The sequence below is a fragment of the Crocodylus porosus genome, unplaced genomic scaffold, assembly GCF_001723895.1.
Source record: "Crocodylus porosus isolate Cpor-Errol unplaced genomic scaffold, CroPor_comp1, whole genome shotgun sequence".
NCBI lineage: Eukaryota > Metazoa > Chordata > Crocodylia > Crocodylidae > Crocodylus > Crocodylus porosus.
Genome location: NW_017728947.1, coordinates 59,745,000 through 59,760,549, shown reverse-complemented (window position 1 = coordinate 59,760,549; position 15,550 = coordinate 59,745,000). Strand labels below are relative to the sequence as shown.

General features: G+C 35.9%; 1 protein-coding gene across 1 annotated transcript in view; it reads right to left on the bottom strand.

Moving 5' to 3' along the window:
• LOC109321277 (formin-like) overlaps nt 1-15,550 on the bottom strand; it is a 239,975-nt gene that overhangs the window by 95,485 nt on the left and 128,940 nt on the right. Inside the window, exons 7-9 of the mRNA XM_019551832.1 lie at nt 8,474-8,535; nt 6,055-6,143; nt 1,966-2,095 (exon numbers count right to left, since the gene is read on the bottom strand). Coding sequence (XP_019407377.1) covers nt 1,966-2,095; nt 6,055-6,143; nt 8,474-8,535 — 281 coding nt within the window. The remainder of the gene's footprint in view (nt 1-1,965; nt 2,096-6,054; nt 6,144-8,473; nt 8,536-15,550) is intronic.

The following is a 15,550-nucleotide window of genomic DNA, read 5'->3' as shown; positions in this document are numbered from 1 at the left end:
CCCTGCTGATTTAGGAAGAAAACGAACTGCATTGGGTCTGTAGCTGGTGTAACATATGGGAGACAGGAAGGTTGAGCCACGAGCTGGTCCTGAACTATTTTTAATTACTGAAAAAAGAAGAAAGGGCCTCCTGGCAGAGTGCCTAGTAAATAATTTTAACCTCCATGTAAACAAACATTGTCCCTTCCAGACATTAAAAAATGGTGTGAGCTGGTTCAAAAGGCAGAATGATAAATTCAGTGATGAGGTATATGGTAAGAGAAGTTGATTACAAAATGGGAATATGCAGAGTGTAAATGTACATGTAAACACCATAAATTATACTGATATCTTTTCAGTGGGATGTACTGGAAAAATCTGAAAAAAGAGAAAGGCTGGATAAACAGAAAGTAAACTTGAGTACTATTGCTGATTTTACTTTAAAATTCTTCCATAACTTTGAAGAAGTCAGCAAGTTTGATTCCTACTTTGTGTGACAGTTGTAGAGTAAGAACCTTAAAACAAGTGAAAAGTACTGTAAGGTCCTTTTACATTGTAAAAGAAAAGTGAAGGTCCCTTAACACTACCATAGCAGTGGCTCACAAATCAGAGGACTGGCACTAGGCACAGTCCACACCCAGTGTCGGGCTCCATGGAGCTCAGCCCGGTGGCAGGAGGCAGAGCACAGCCCTGGCATTGCCCACCTCCCACCGCTGGGCTGCCCTCTGAGCAGCCCCGCAGCCCCATGGAGCTCAGCCCGGCAGCGGGAGGCAGTTTCGGTGGGAGGTGATTTTGAGCGCCCTCATTTTTTTTCAAAGCTGTTTCGAAGCTTTTAGTTTTGTTTCAATTTTACTGTTTAGAGCTTGAAACACGTCAAAACAGCTTTGAAATGAAATAGCGAAATTTTGCACAGCCCTAACAAACATATCTGCATTAGCATCTTTTCCACTTTGTTTCATCCTTCTTCCTGCCTTTCTGTTTGTAGTTGTTTTTGGAGAGAGAGGAATATATCTTTATATCTTATTTTCCTTCTCATCTCCTACCACTTCTCTTCCCTTCTTCACCTTACTCTCTGCCTCCAGTACACTACTTAGCCACTGTGCAAACAGAACAACTCAAAATTTGGTAGATACTATTAAAACAGATACCCTTCAAAGTGAAATGTTGTCATTCCCAAGTAGCAAATATATCAGAAACATTTTCACATAGCAGGCAAGACAACTTAGTTGACAGAGATAGTTAGCTGTGTTAGTCTGAAATCAGGCAGAAGCCAACGTAGATTGGCACTTAAATCTGTGGTTGAGGCAGTGGTGTAACTGGAGGTGGAGACAACAGGACCAACCATTCTGGGAGCTGACTTGTGGGGTGGCAAAAAAAAGTGGCTGCTGCTGGCAGCCCTGCGTTTGAAATCATTAACTGGAGCAGCAACTGAAAGCTGCTGCTTCTGCTTTGCCCTAGGAATCTGAGTGCATCCCTACACTGCTGGGTTGAAGTCACTATTCAGTTTTCTTCTATCATAACTTTTATAATTTTTTGTGCCCTTTTTTTTTTATGAACAACATTTTATTGATCCACCTTAATGTATTTATCATATTGGCTTTGATGCTATTATTTCAGTCCCCTTCTGTCTTTCTTTCTGCTATTAGTAATATAACAGTCTACTAGGTTGTACAATTTTTAAAGTGACTATACTGAAAATGTTACATAATTTACATTACACTATTTACATAAAATGATTGCCTCTATACAAGTTAATTAAAATCTGCCATTCAGTTACAAATAGAATTTGCTCTATTAGAAATAGTATACTACATTAAACATATCACTTCACGCTATTAAACATGCATTAAAGTTCCTAAAAAGGAAATGCAGAGACTAAAGTATTTATGTTAGGAACCATGAAGTAGCTTAAGGAAATCAAAAAGTTTATGCTATTTTAAATCAATTTAATTTGTAATTAGCTTTTATTAGACTGGCTGGACTTACCTTAGAGGTACAAGTAATAATATCCACTTTCCGATGTACAGAGGTTATCCCCTCAGAGAAAACTGACTGAAAGATAATACATTGTGCACGTTCTGCAAAATTGGGTAGCTGAGATAACTCATATAAAAACCTGTGAAAATGAGAACTACAATGTAACACCAAATCTCTGTACAATTGCATTTTAATACATTATGTGTCAAAACAGTAGTGTCAGAGAAGCCATATATAAAATGGTCTCTCTCAATTTTAACTGAAAAAAAGAAATCCAATAGAGCAAAATAATTTCACATGTTCTTTGCCACAAGTTCCATGAACATATGGATGAGAGAAGAAATGCATATTACCAGCATCAAAGCTCCATGGTAACAAGTAATTAGGAGATGGTTCTGAAAACATAAGATATTGGGCCACATCACAGGCAAGGTACAGACATTCAAAAACTCCAAGCCAGTATCAATCTAAGTGCTATGGTTTTCTGGAAGTGCTGTAGTTTAGACTGGTAGTGAACAGAACACACATTTGCCCTTTGGTGGGGGGCAGCGATAAAACTTAGATTGGATTCCACCATTTTTAAACTAGTGTGTGTGCCCCAAACTTCTATTTTGTTATGGGTATAGACCAGTTTCTCATCACTTATACCAGTAAAATGTAATGTCTGTACCTGGCCCTAAGGTCTGCCTTGTGAATGAGGGAAACATTGCCCTCTATTGGAATAAAGACAGGTCTATAGGTTGAGGTGACTGAATGAGGTCTGCTGGATAAAGAGTGCAAGAGAATCCTAAAAAATAGATATGGAAGATACCTTTATTTTATTTAACCCAGTGCTTCCCAAAGTGTTCACTATCCCTTATTTTGGAGAGTGAAAAATTCTCTTCAAGGGTCTAGGACCTGTCTAAATGAAATGGGTTAATCTTTAATGACATATGCAAGGCTGAAGGGATATATGCCAGATTTTATCCTTATAAAACTTTAAAAAGTTGAGACATTTTGGTATAGTCTCTCTCTCTGTCAGTTTTGGAGGGCTTTTGAAACTGAAATCCAGGAATTGGCTAAGAGACCTTTTTCTTGAAATCTGTATAACTATGAAGTATGAGAAACAAATTAAAGGACTGGAAAATAGATAAAGAACCTATATTTGGTTAGAAATCTCTCTTTTATGAAATTCTGCACAGCCTAAAGGAAAATTACTATTATTTAGTACACTTATTAGTTCATTATTTAGCCCAGCTTTTCACATATGACAAGTAATATGGCACTTAACATTTTCTCTAAGATTATATCACAGTATCGAACATGTTTCGGTCAAGATGTTTCCTCAGAGTTTTCCTTTTCCAAATTGCATCCCCATCTCCAAGAGTGTAACCGTGTGCCCCAGTTCTTCTTCACCTCATTTAAATATCTGTTGACTTATTCAGTTATTATATAGCAGATTGCACACATTTTGCTTTCAGTCTTTCCTCATAAATCAATCCCATATTAGTGGCTCTTCTTTGAACTTTTAATTATGAAGTGACCGGAAATAAACATGTTATTCCCAATATTGTCAATTACAAGCACCCAAGAAACCTGTGTCCCAAAATATAATGAGACTGAATTAAAAAATGTGAAATATTTTTACAAAATATTGACTTCTTTTCACCCACTGGTTTTTGAGCCTTTAAAGCATATTCATTCATTTTTTATGACCTGTCTCTGAAACCACATTGGCTTGAAACTTATTTTTTCTATATGAAGTTTGGATTTTCATGGAATCTTTTGATTCCTGAATATAGGAAGATTTCTGTTCCTATCAAAAGTCAATAGTGATATGCCACGATATGACAGAGACAAATAAGGTTCAGTGCCATTATTTGGGAATAAACTAACATTTTACTTATAAAGAACAGATAATTCCCTTTCTCCAGTCAATAACATGCATAGTAAAGATGCATGGTATGGCATTGTACTACCATTTCCCTATGTACTAATGGTCTCATAATAACTAGAACTACAGAGAGATTACATTACAGCCAAAATGCAGTACATGGAAGCTAGCTAAAGCATCTGCCACCACCAAAGTCTTGTGTTGTGGTCAACTGCACATATAAATCTTAAATACTGTAATGACTATTAGCATTTTAACAACTTTTATTAAGAAACAAAATTTATGGGGATATTGCCATATTGCTAAGATATATTTACAGTGTGTGTCAACAATCGCAAATATAACGTGCCAGGAAAGCAAATCAAAATCACATGTGAATGAGGGCATTGTTGATATCAGCAAAACTTTCTAGTAATCTAGAATGCCAAAACATTTAAAGTCGGCAAAAGCTTCCTTCAGACTGAGCAGAATTCAGCTCAACAGTTACAAGGCTCTTTGTACGCAAACTGTTGTTAACATTTGTAATCATTTAAAAAAACATGGCATTTCCTTTTTAACTTTGTTCTGATACTTACTAATGAAACTGTAATCAGGTTTATCCCCTGCAGTAACTAATTATAATCTGTGTAAAAAAGGATCAAATTAATTTGTCCTTAATCTTTTGTGGGATGCCATGCTTAAATGTAGTTCCAACAAAAGCATCAGGTCTGTGTTTATTGAGACTGACTGGAGAACTGTAAAGCAACTGCTGATTTACTGAATTTTCACAAAGTATAGTATTTTAAATGACCAATAAAAATAATATAAGAGCATCTCTGGTGGACTGCTTCATCATGAAGCAAAATTTGAGTAAAAAAAAAAAGTCTTATCTTCTTCCAATAAGAGAGGAAGTTATGGGATAATTAGGTGAGTTTTTAAAATATATTTGGAAAAGAACTGGAAGTAGAGGAGAATATAATTTTATTCTAAATGACCAGAGATAATTTGTTCCTTTAAAATCTCTTATTTTTAATTTCAGAACAATGATAGCATAAAACTGGCTGTGTGATTAATGAAGACCAACCTCTCCCCATTGTGATTTACAAAAATGGGCACGGCCTCTTATAACTCTGGAACTTTAGGCATGATTCATATGTTCCAGGACATAAAATGCATTTATATTTATTTTACCCAGAGGTACTGCAAATAGGTTGCCAAAAATTCGAGCTCTGGAAAACATCAAGTAGTCACATTGTACCCTTATGTTATAGGCCCAGACTCACTCAAGTATGGTCAACTAAAACCAACAGACACATCATGAACGAGCGAGCTAGTATATGAATGTGAGGAATAGCCATAGTTGGAGGTCCTAACATATGAAAGAGAGTTCTGGTCCCTAGCATCAACCTGCTCCCCAAAGCAGTGCATGGTCAACTATCAGCAGCAAGTGCTCAGTTTAGCCTGAGGGTGGGGAAAACAAAAGTGTCTGCCCTTTACCACGAACCTCTATCCTTATAAAAAAAAAAGGTGTAAAACTAATATTGCTTTTGTTATCTGAAATCCTGAGCAATCAGATGCCAAAGCCATTTCTGCTGCGTCCATTCTTCTTTTAATAATCATGCTCTTCCACATAGTGCTCTGCTCTAAGATGAATAAGGAACAGCATGGTTGTGAGGGGAAAAGAAGAAATGATAGAGGGGCCTTTAAATGGGAGTACAGGTACAGGAATGGCATGGAAAGAGTGGAGTGGAGGCTAGCGGAGAGTGAGGAAAACAGCAAGATGGGAGCAGAAGCCAATGTAAGGAATAAAAACTGGGACTGGGCTCACATATTATGATGGTAGGCAGAAATATGATTCTATCCAAAGATTCTGGTGACTTGAGCATTAGTTTCAGGGCATATCACAACAGTAACAACAATGGCAACCTTTCATTCTGGGACACGTTGCTGCTTTACAAACTTTAATTCACCCTTAGTATTTCTGAGAGAAACATAAGTATTTTAAAGATGGGAGACCACCAGGACAGAAAACATGATCAGGAAGGATCACATAGTAACATCAGTATATTTAACCAGTGGCACCTGTTGATGCAATGTTACAGGTAACATAAAAAAAAGTTTTTGCATCCCATCTTGAAATGTGGATTTTTAACAACTAACCACCCAGAACTATATTCCCAAACCGCCTCAGCCTGGTAGCAAAGAGCCATTCAGAATAATGCAAAAGTATTTCAGAAAAATCTTACTGTTCTGGCTTGTCCAGGAGCTTCAGTTCCTCTTTTTTTGAAGTCTCATAATGGTGTTTTATTTTCTCCAATTCATCTTTCTGTGCTCTCTGAGGAATTAGAAACCAGAAGAAAGAAACTTCAATTGTTACTACAATTAATAAGAGGTCACAAATAGCACCTAAAAAACCCTTTGCATTTACTTAGTTTCTTGCCTTCGTGTATTCTGTTTACAGTAGTGTGATAAATAGTGAGTTTCCATATACTCAGTGTGCATCAACCTCTTGTTTATGGTGGTGCTGGTAAAATTTTCTTAATTCGGTACAGTTAATAATGGCAAGAATTTCATAACCACATAGTGCTATTCAACTAATGATCTCAAAGCATTTCTTAATAAAGATGGGGTTCATCTACACAACATACAATAGGGATCAAGGAAATGAAATAATCAAAAGCCTTTTAGACATCAGTCTCAAAATGTGTCTTATTGGTCAAATCTTTTGCCTCTTTCATTTACATTGACTTTACTTTAAACTCAGTGTTTCTGTTTATTTATTTTAATATACATTTCTCCTATTATAAATTTTAGCACTACTGTTTTTTCCTCCAAATTTTGTAAAGAATTCATCTGTAATACAACTTATAATTATCCAGGCTTCCTTATCAGTAATTTTTCACATTTCCACAAGCTTCTGACGTACAAAGGTGAGTTAATGTTAAAGATAAACCTCATGCTACACATGGTGTTCTCTGTATGGCACTTCCCTTATTTCTCTGAATGATTTAGACCAACATCAACATTTTCTGCTTATACAATAGTTCCAGTGAATATAATTTGCATTTCTTTTTCCACAGTTTTGACTTGCCTACTAAGTGACTTGTATGATTCCATAAAGGAACCAGAAAATTTAATATTAAAAAACAAAGAGGTTGATTTGAATCGATCACCAATTTATTCATGATTTAAACTAGCAAACAAGAAACCTCCAGAACCAGCTGGTGGGCCCAATCCTGTGCATTGGGTGAGTGTGGTGGGGCCTGATCCAGCTGCATGGGTGGGAAGAGGGGCCCATCTCTGATCCAGCTGCATGGGAAAGAGGGACCTGGCCTAGTCCCAACCAAGCTACATGGGGCTTGGGAATTTGGCAGCAGGGGAGAGATGGGAGTTATAATAGTCATTGCTTCCCCTCTGCCAAGTTTCCTGACCTGTAGAGAGCTCTGCAGCCCAGATATCTTGGCTCCATGGGTCAGATTTGGTTCATGGGCCATGGTTGAACACACCTGCTTCAAATAATAGATATGTATCTTCTTTTGTATTGATAATCTTCAATTACTTTCCTAAAGAAAAGTTCATTCTCTTTCACTGGTAGAATTTAGTAGTTAAGTTAACTAGAAAGATTACTACATATATTATTTTAAGCAATTACAGCATTTACTACACATTTTTTGAAGATTGTTAATTTTTTATTTTTTATTTTATTTAGAAAATGAGCAACACTATGTTTCTTATTTATTACATGGTAATGGCTTTGCTCATGATTTGTGTTAAGATATAGTTGAATTGAAACTGGAATTCAATAAAAATATCTAAAGTACATTTTAAAATTGCTTTTGTTAGTTTAGTAAAATACCTTAAATATACAGAATACAGAAAGAAAAAAGGTTTCTCAGAATATGTTCTACTATTCAAACTTTTTGATTTATTAAATAAGATAAATATTATTGGTATTTAGAGACGAACAGATTTTTCTGATCTTATCCTCCAAAATTTTTGAACTTTTCATGCTTTGTGTTTATTCATTAATTTCCTACTTTTTAGGCCCTAAAATTTCTTACTTTTTAAATTCTCTATCAGTTTCTCTACTTTGAACAAACTAGCCTTTGATCTGAGCTAGCTGTACAGTAGAAGCTGTGTTCTCTACACAAAGAGAAAAGGCTATTGATATCGACAGCTGATTTTCTATTTCAACAGGCTCACATTCCAGGTACTTAGCCAGTGACTTTCATTACTTCTGTGGCTTGATTCTGTTAAAACTGTGACAGCAAACATGAAAATGTAATGCTTAAATAATTACAAATGACGGAGACCCCTTTTTCATAGTGAACAGGATAGAGATACAGAAACCCAAGCCCATACTCATTGGACTTTCTACTTCCATTTTATAGTTGAATTTTGCATCTGAATTTTTTAAATCTGAAGTAGTGTTAGAGTGATGTTATAGCCATAATGGTCCATGAATAATTTAGGAATTATTTTTAACTTAACTAAATTATTTTAACTTAACTAAATAACTTAAGAATGATTTTTATGAGATATCACCCATCTAAAATGATGAATTAAAAATAACTTCATTCTTTTTTGAATACAGTTGTACCTGGTAAAAATCTCAAATTATGAGTGTTGAACTCTTCGGATGATGTCATTTCTTATCATACTTACATTCTCATACAGTGCTTCAAGAGTTTCCTGGTCCACTACAGAGTCATCCACATTTAGTATAGCTGTAAAGGATTAAACAATTAATTAGATACTAAAAACCTACTTTGAGTTGCTTTCTATTGCCTTAGAGATATACCACACAGATATTTGAAGGTCAAAATTCTGCCTAAGCCTAGATGTCTCATTGGACTAGTGCAGATAAGGCATGCCATTTTCTGTAGTTGGACTGATCAGGGACCTGCCAAGTCAGTTGCTCAGCATTCAGGGTAGCTTGGAGAGCTGGTAAACTGGCAGCTAAGTGGCAACCCAGGAAGCTACCTGATACACCCAAGAGCTTTGGTACTCAGACTATGGGAAGGCAGATAAAAGAGGAAGATGGGCATCAATACATTCCCCTCAAATGTTTCAGTTTCATCAAATCAGCATTTTCCAACAGCAAGATGGTCAATCTGCAAATTTCCAACCACTGCAATAGAAGGTCAGAAAACTACTTTGTTCTACTACTCCTATTTTTTTTCCAAAAAGGAAAGGGTCAAGATAATTTCTAAAGCAGATCTGGATTTCATGGCATTATTTATTTCTAACATTTTTAGCCTCACTGCCATTTAAATTTAAGCACTGAGTTACTACAGTTCAGAACTAAATCAGATTAAAGGCATCAGGTGCACTGTGAACTGAACACCGTCTGTTAATAAATTCAGAAACTTTGGAAGTGATTAAAGAACTTGCATTTTCTTCGAATATAAAACATGCTCAGGCAGAGAAGTTTCAGGTGCTTTGAATATATATTATTTCTTTAGATTACAATGGATTTAGGAATATTAATAACATAATCATCAAAATTAAATCTTCAGCAGTTTCTTACGTGGTCACTGGATTCCCATTAACTGGCATCCTGTATCTCTTCATTTCAGCTACATTAAATTTCCTCACCTTTATGTGGGAAGAATTGACCACTGGTGATTTAAGTTTTAAAAAGCTCTTGCCACAGTTGCCATCCACACTGTTTGAAATAGGCAAGGCTCACATCTTTAAATAATTATTCAAAAGTAATAAGTTTCTCCCTCTCTCTCTCCTACCCAACAATTTTACATTGTGAAATTAACCAGCAGGCTAGTAAATTTTCTTTGTGGCAGACTAATTAATTTTATTAAAAAGGCCAATGACATTTAGAATGCTTTAAAATTTTGCCTGTCAATTATGATTCCATCTGCTGACATTACATACTGAATAAAGAAGAGTAGTAAAAGGAGGAAGGGATTATGAATGGAAAAGGGTAATTTTTACTTCTATTTTGTCACGTATTCTGTAGAAAAGCAGCCAAATGGAAACAAACAAACAATCAAGCAAACAAACTCTAACAAGCCTGAAAAGCGAACTATTGAACAAATATACAGTCCTCACCTTTAAAAATACCATTAGTAATGAAGACTGTCAAATCATCTCTCTGCCAAAGCAAGGTATCATCTGCTACATAACGTACACTATCTACCATATTATTTAAACCAATTTCAAAGGGTCCTAAGAGAATTCCTGGCCCATCTGGGGATACACAAGTTTGTCTTTTCAATTGCTTTTTATAATATGCACAAACGCATAATTCAAACTGGAGTATTCATTTGAAATGAAGAAATCTATCACCTTACAATGACTTAGGGAAGATGAGTGTAACTAGTTCTCTGGTTGACAAAGCATAGAACTAATGACAGACCTCATAAATATATACAACAAATATGATAAATTGTGGTAGTGTAAAAAACCAGAATAGTACAAGAAAGATAAAGTACAATAAGCACAGGCATTATATTAGTTTTGATAGTTTTTGCTGGGTAGTTTATTGGATGGTAACAGCATTTTATCACTAGCACTTTTCATTTTATTCTAAATGCATATACTAAATACTACTGTTTGGTTGTGTAACTAGCAACAGTTATGATAACCAATTATATTAATATAAAATGATAGAATTAAGCCTATCACTGAGCCAGAAAAGTTCAAATGTAATAATACATTAAATAGATACATCTAACAGTTAAACTTATAAAACACATTCTGGCATGCAAGTAAATGTAAAACTGAATCAACAATAATTGCTAATACATTTCATCAAACAAACATGATAACATTTTATCCTTCAGCACAGCTGATTATTTGTATTCCATAACAAAGAAACATTTTCTTAGTTACAATGGCTCCAATCCTACAGTTTATTGCCAATACACTGGCTGACTGCTTTGTTTGCACAGTATCAGCTGAACAGGGACTTAAGGGACAGATTTTTTTCAAGTTATTCAGACATGTAAAGGTGCAAATAAAGTTATAGTGAAATGTTCTCAGTTTATTAGGTATCTATCCATGTTTGAACAATTTCAATAAAAGTACTTATTCACCACTGAAATCTGATTGACTGTATTTGTCTTCATAAATCTAAATATCTTAAACAAATTGGCACCGTACTTTTTTTTAGTCACAGTAAACAGAGTTAACAGCGTGTATGTTGGAAACACTGTACAAAATGGAGAAATATACAAGCGTGCTAATTGGCTTTGTTTCCTAAAAGAATTCAGATTCTGGAGAGAGGGCTGACACCTCTATTTGGCAGGCATAAGATATATGAACTACATAGATCCTTCTTAGATGAAAACAGCAAAAACAGTGTGCTGCATAAACCAGTTTGAATGGATACTATCTACAAATATTGATTACAGTTTAAGAAATAGGTATTCTTTTTATTTTTTCTTTCAAACCAGGTGGGCAGAAACACCTGATCCTCTTAAAAAAAAAACAGGAAAAAAAAAAAAAAGAAATCTACCACCACCTAAATGTGAAAAATCAACAAACCATCTAACTTATCAATCGGTTATTTTAAAAACACCAGTATTTGAAACAACCAAACCAATCATTTCAGCAAAATACTGTTAGCTTAACTGAATGCATTAAATCTCATTATACTGAGACTTGCATGTAGGTGCAGGTTATAAACGTAAAAACCATAAATCAACAACAGAGGTTCCAAAACAACTAATAGCTACTGCAATATCAGTCATCATTGGTGGTGTTTACTTTTATCTTGCTTTCTAGTTAGCTGCCCCCCTTACACTGTCAGTTCAGTTAGAATATTTCACCTACACCTCACAATATGTCGAAAGGAAGCAGACTCATGCTGTGAAAAGCTGGTAATTTTATTGGGTTCCTTTACCTTTAAAAAATCTGTTACTTGGCCAAGTCTGGTTTCTGAGCTCCTTTTTTGCAGGGAAATTGAGGCAAACATTTTTATGTGGCCCTATGGTGTCTGCTCACAACAAGAAGAATTTATATACACAAGGATCATTAGCGCAGTGTTGCACCCATTAGTATATAATAACCGTCAGTGAGGACAAAAAACAGATCAGCATCGCACATTCAAACTAACAGACATGCATAAAAATACTTGCCAACTACATTTCACATGCAGAGGGTATTCTATGAAGTATAAACTTTTATCCAAAATTTTAATAGATTTACTTTTTTCACTTGTCCAACTCCACTGTAAATGCTTGGATTTTTTTCTATTCTGATGCTTTATTTTTTCATTCTAAAAAGGCTGACCTAAGAAAGCCAGGGCAATATTCAAAGCATGCCATGAACTGTGCACAGAAACTCAGACAACTGTCAATCTTTAAGATTTAGTACTAAAGAGATATTTCTTTCCTCTTAACTACCACTGCTTAGAGACATATTATGTATTACCAGCATACTTAAGTCTGATTATAAGTGTTACTATTGCACTTTACAGGGTATTTGACTTACAAAAGATCTGCTAGGAGAATGTATCTATTTAGCAGCAACAAAACAGTTAATAGGACACATAATTTAAAAATGTGAATAAAATCATTTTAGCAACAACACTTTAATAGTCAACTGGAATTATGTCACAACTGTTCAAGGTTATATCTACTTGGCCAATGAAAGATTTAATTATTTAATATGGTTAAGTACTGGAAATAAAAGTTTGGTTCCAAGGAAAATGAAGCCCATCTTAGGAAAATTTGAATGAAGATGTTTGTGATTCAAGTCAATCAGAAAGTTATTTTGATTGTTTAGGACCAACTTCCTCTTGGCAAAACTGCCCAAACATCCAAACACCTCCTGCTTATTTCAGACAGATTGAACTGACACTCTAAACTTATTTAAAGGCTTTCTTCAGCATCTCATTTTCTGTCATATAAATTAGTTAAACGATTTATGATGCAAAGAAGGTTAGGGAAACTCAACTGCTGCATGAAGTCATGAGCAAAAGACTCTGGCACTAACGTTAACCTAACCACATCAGGCTCGATGCCCCAGGCAGATTCACAAAAACATATGTTGTAAATTATCCAGAACAAAGGAAATAACTTTTAAAGGAAATTGTTTCCCAATTTCTGAGATGTGTACATATCTATCTCCATACTGCACAAATAGTAATACATACATACAACATGCTACACACAGTGAAGAAATTAAGCATTTACAGAGTTATCTAAAACAATATAGCTTTTAATCATTTTATAATCTGCATTACCATTTTGATATTATTTTGCTTGAAACCACATTGAAATTATGTTTTTTATAGTACAAGTAAGATCTGATTCAGACTTTCCCAAGTGTACAACTTAACCAAGAAGCATTTTAATTCTAAAACATAATAAGGAAAATAATATATCAGTATGCTTTACAGAATTTGGTTGAAACATGGTATAGGAGTCAGGAGATCTGGGCTCTGTGGTTATCAGAGAGGTCACTAAGGGCCATATTGACACAGGATTATGTGCAAAACACTTCTGCTGATTTCACCTAAAGAGGATCTGGGGACATTTTTCCATTTTGTAAAATGGGAGTGATACCAATGAACCACTACATAGAGGTTTTATGAAATTTATTATATTAATGTTTGTAAAGTGTCTTATGGCCCCCACATGAAAGTATTTAACATTATATATACCCATTAATATTATACTTACTTATAGAAAATATGGTATTTAAGCATTCAAGCAAAGTTGCCTAGTTATTTAACAATTTCCCTGTTTGCTAAAGTTTAGAAATTACCTCAGGAACACTGAATATCTCATATTGATTTCTTTGCTCTAAATGGCATGCACAATGTCTATAGGATGGTGGAGGCAGGGTTGGGTAAATTAGGCAGCCCAAATGATCGAGAAAAAATGGTAGTCTTGGCTGCTTTCCCACCACCAGCTGAAATGGGTGGGAATGCACACTCCCGCACAAATATTTGAGAGCCACATTCACACCATCAGACTTTCCTTTAAAAAAAACCATACCAACTGCCTAAAAATTAATAGCCAATGGTTCTCATACACCTCAAAATACAATAACTTTAACATAGTGTTTTGCATAATACATAACTTAAGGTATCCCAGGCAGTGTATTTTCCTTTTCCAAGGCTCACAATCAAAGAAGACAATCTAACGGATAGAGGGTATGGTTGTGAAGGACATACTGTTTACTGGACCAATCATTTGAGAAAGCACATCATTACTAAGTTCATTTTATTCTACTCCAGTATGTGAATGATTTGTGAGTCATATTGGATACATACTGATGTTACTCTTAGATTGACCTGACTAGGTTAGGTCAATCTAAGTGCTGATCTATACAGATGTTCAGGAAGGTTAGTTTAGGCAAAACATGGCTGGTCTAATCTTAGTTCGCCTGAGGAGATGAACTAAATTAGAGTGGGATAAGATTATCCTGATCTAAAAATGTTTGTACACATTTGGGGTGCAGGGCTGGGAAAGCCTAGCTGCTCACTCCAGCCCTGGGGCTGCTCTTTTCTTAACCACCATGTTGCCAGGCTATTTTTAGCCACCTGATTCACCACCCCTGGATAGACATTCCTCTCAGCAGACCTGTCAGCCTCCTGATCCCACCAGCTCCCTGGACCTGCCAACCCCATCCCATGCACCTGCTACTCCCCTGATCCCACCTGTCTCTTGCCTCACTCCAACTTACTTAGACTGGGATCACCGTGAGGATCCTGGTGAACATGTACACTAGTGGAATCCAGTCTACTGTTACTGTAGATCAGTAACTATGAATATGTGCATGTATCTATTGTTGCCTGGCTTTTTCACTCCTTAGGCAAGTGGAAACTAGGCATGTATCATATGCTGTGGAACAAGGACGAGATATAGAGAGTTTCATAGTTTCTAGGGTCGGAAGGGATCTGAGCAGATCATCAAGTCTGACCCCCTGCCTTGGCAGGAAAAAGTACTGGGGTCAAATGACCCCAGCAAGGTGTTTGTCTAGCCTTGTCTTAAAGACCCCCAGGGTAGGAGCCAGCACCACTTTGCTTGGAAGTTGTGTTGGTGGCTTTCGCTATGTTACTTATTGCCTTCTTGGTTGGCCTTTGTACAAAATACATGTACATATCTTAAGTCAACCATATAAATATATGATTATATAGATAAAATGGGTAAACCAACAACTGTCAGGATACTATCATACAAGGTTCTTTGGAGTTCTCTACAAAAAAAACGGTATTTTGAAAGCAATCAGTGCAAATACTTGATGCTTAAAAATCATACAGGGGTGTAGGTTGTAGCCATATTGGTCTAAGACAGACAAGGCTATTTGGGTGAACCTGATATCTTTTATTAGACCAACTGAAATAGTTGGGAAAAATTTTCTTAGCAAGCTTTTAGAGTTAAAAACCCTTTATCAGGCCGAGGAACCATCTGCAGTTAGTGTGTGCTCTTCCTGGATGAAATGAATAGTAACGAGGCCAGAGGCTGGTATGTATGCAAGAACGGCAGTCAGTGAAGATGTAAACTGAGGGTGAGTGGGTGAGAGACAGGTTGGGGGGAAAGGGGGAGGTGAATGTAGCAGGTAAATAGTGGAGAGGTACCTGGGTAGTCAGATGTCTACAGCAGGTTATAATGTGTCATAAATCCAATGTCTATATTTAGTCCATGATTTTTTGTATCCAGGAAGTTGATGAAGTGAAGTTTCATAGTTTCATAGTTTCTAGGGCCAGAAGGGACCTGAGCAGATCATCTAGTCCGACCCCCTGCCATGGCAGGAAAGAGTACTGGGGTC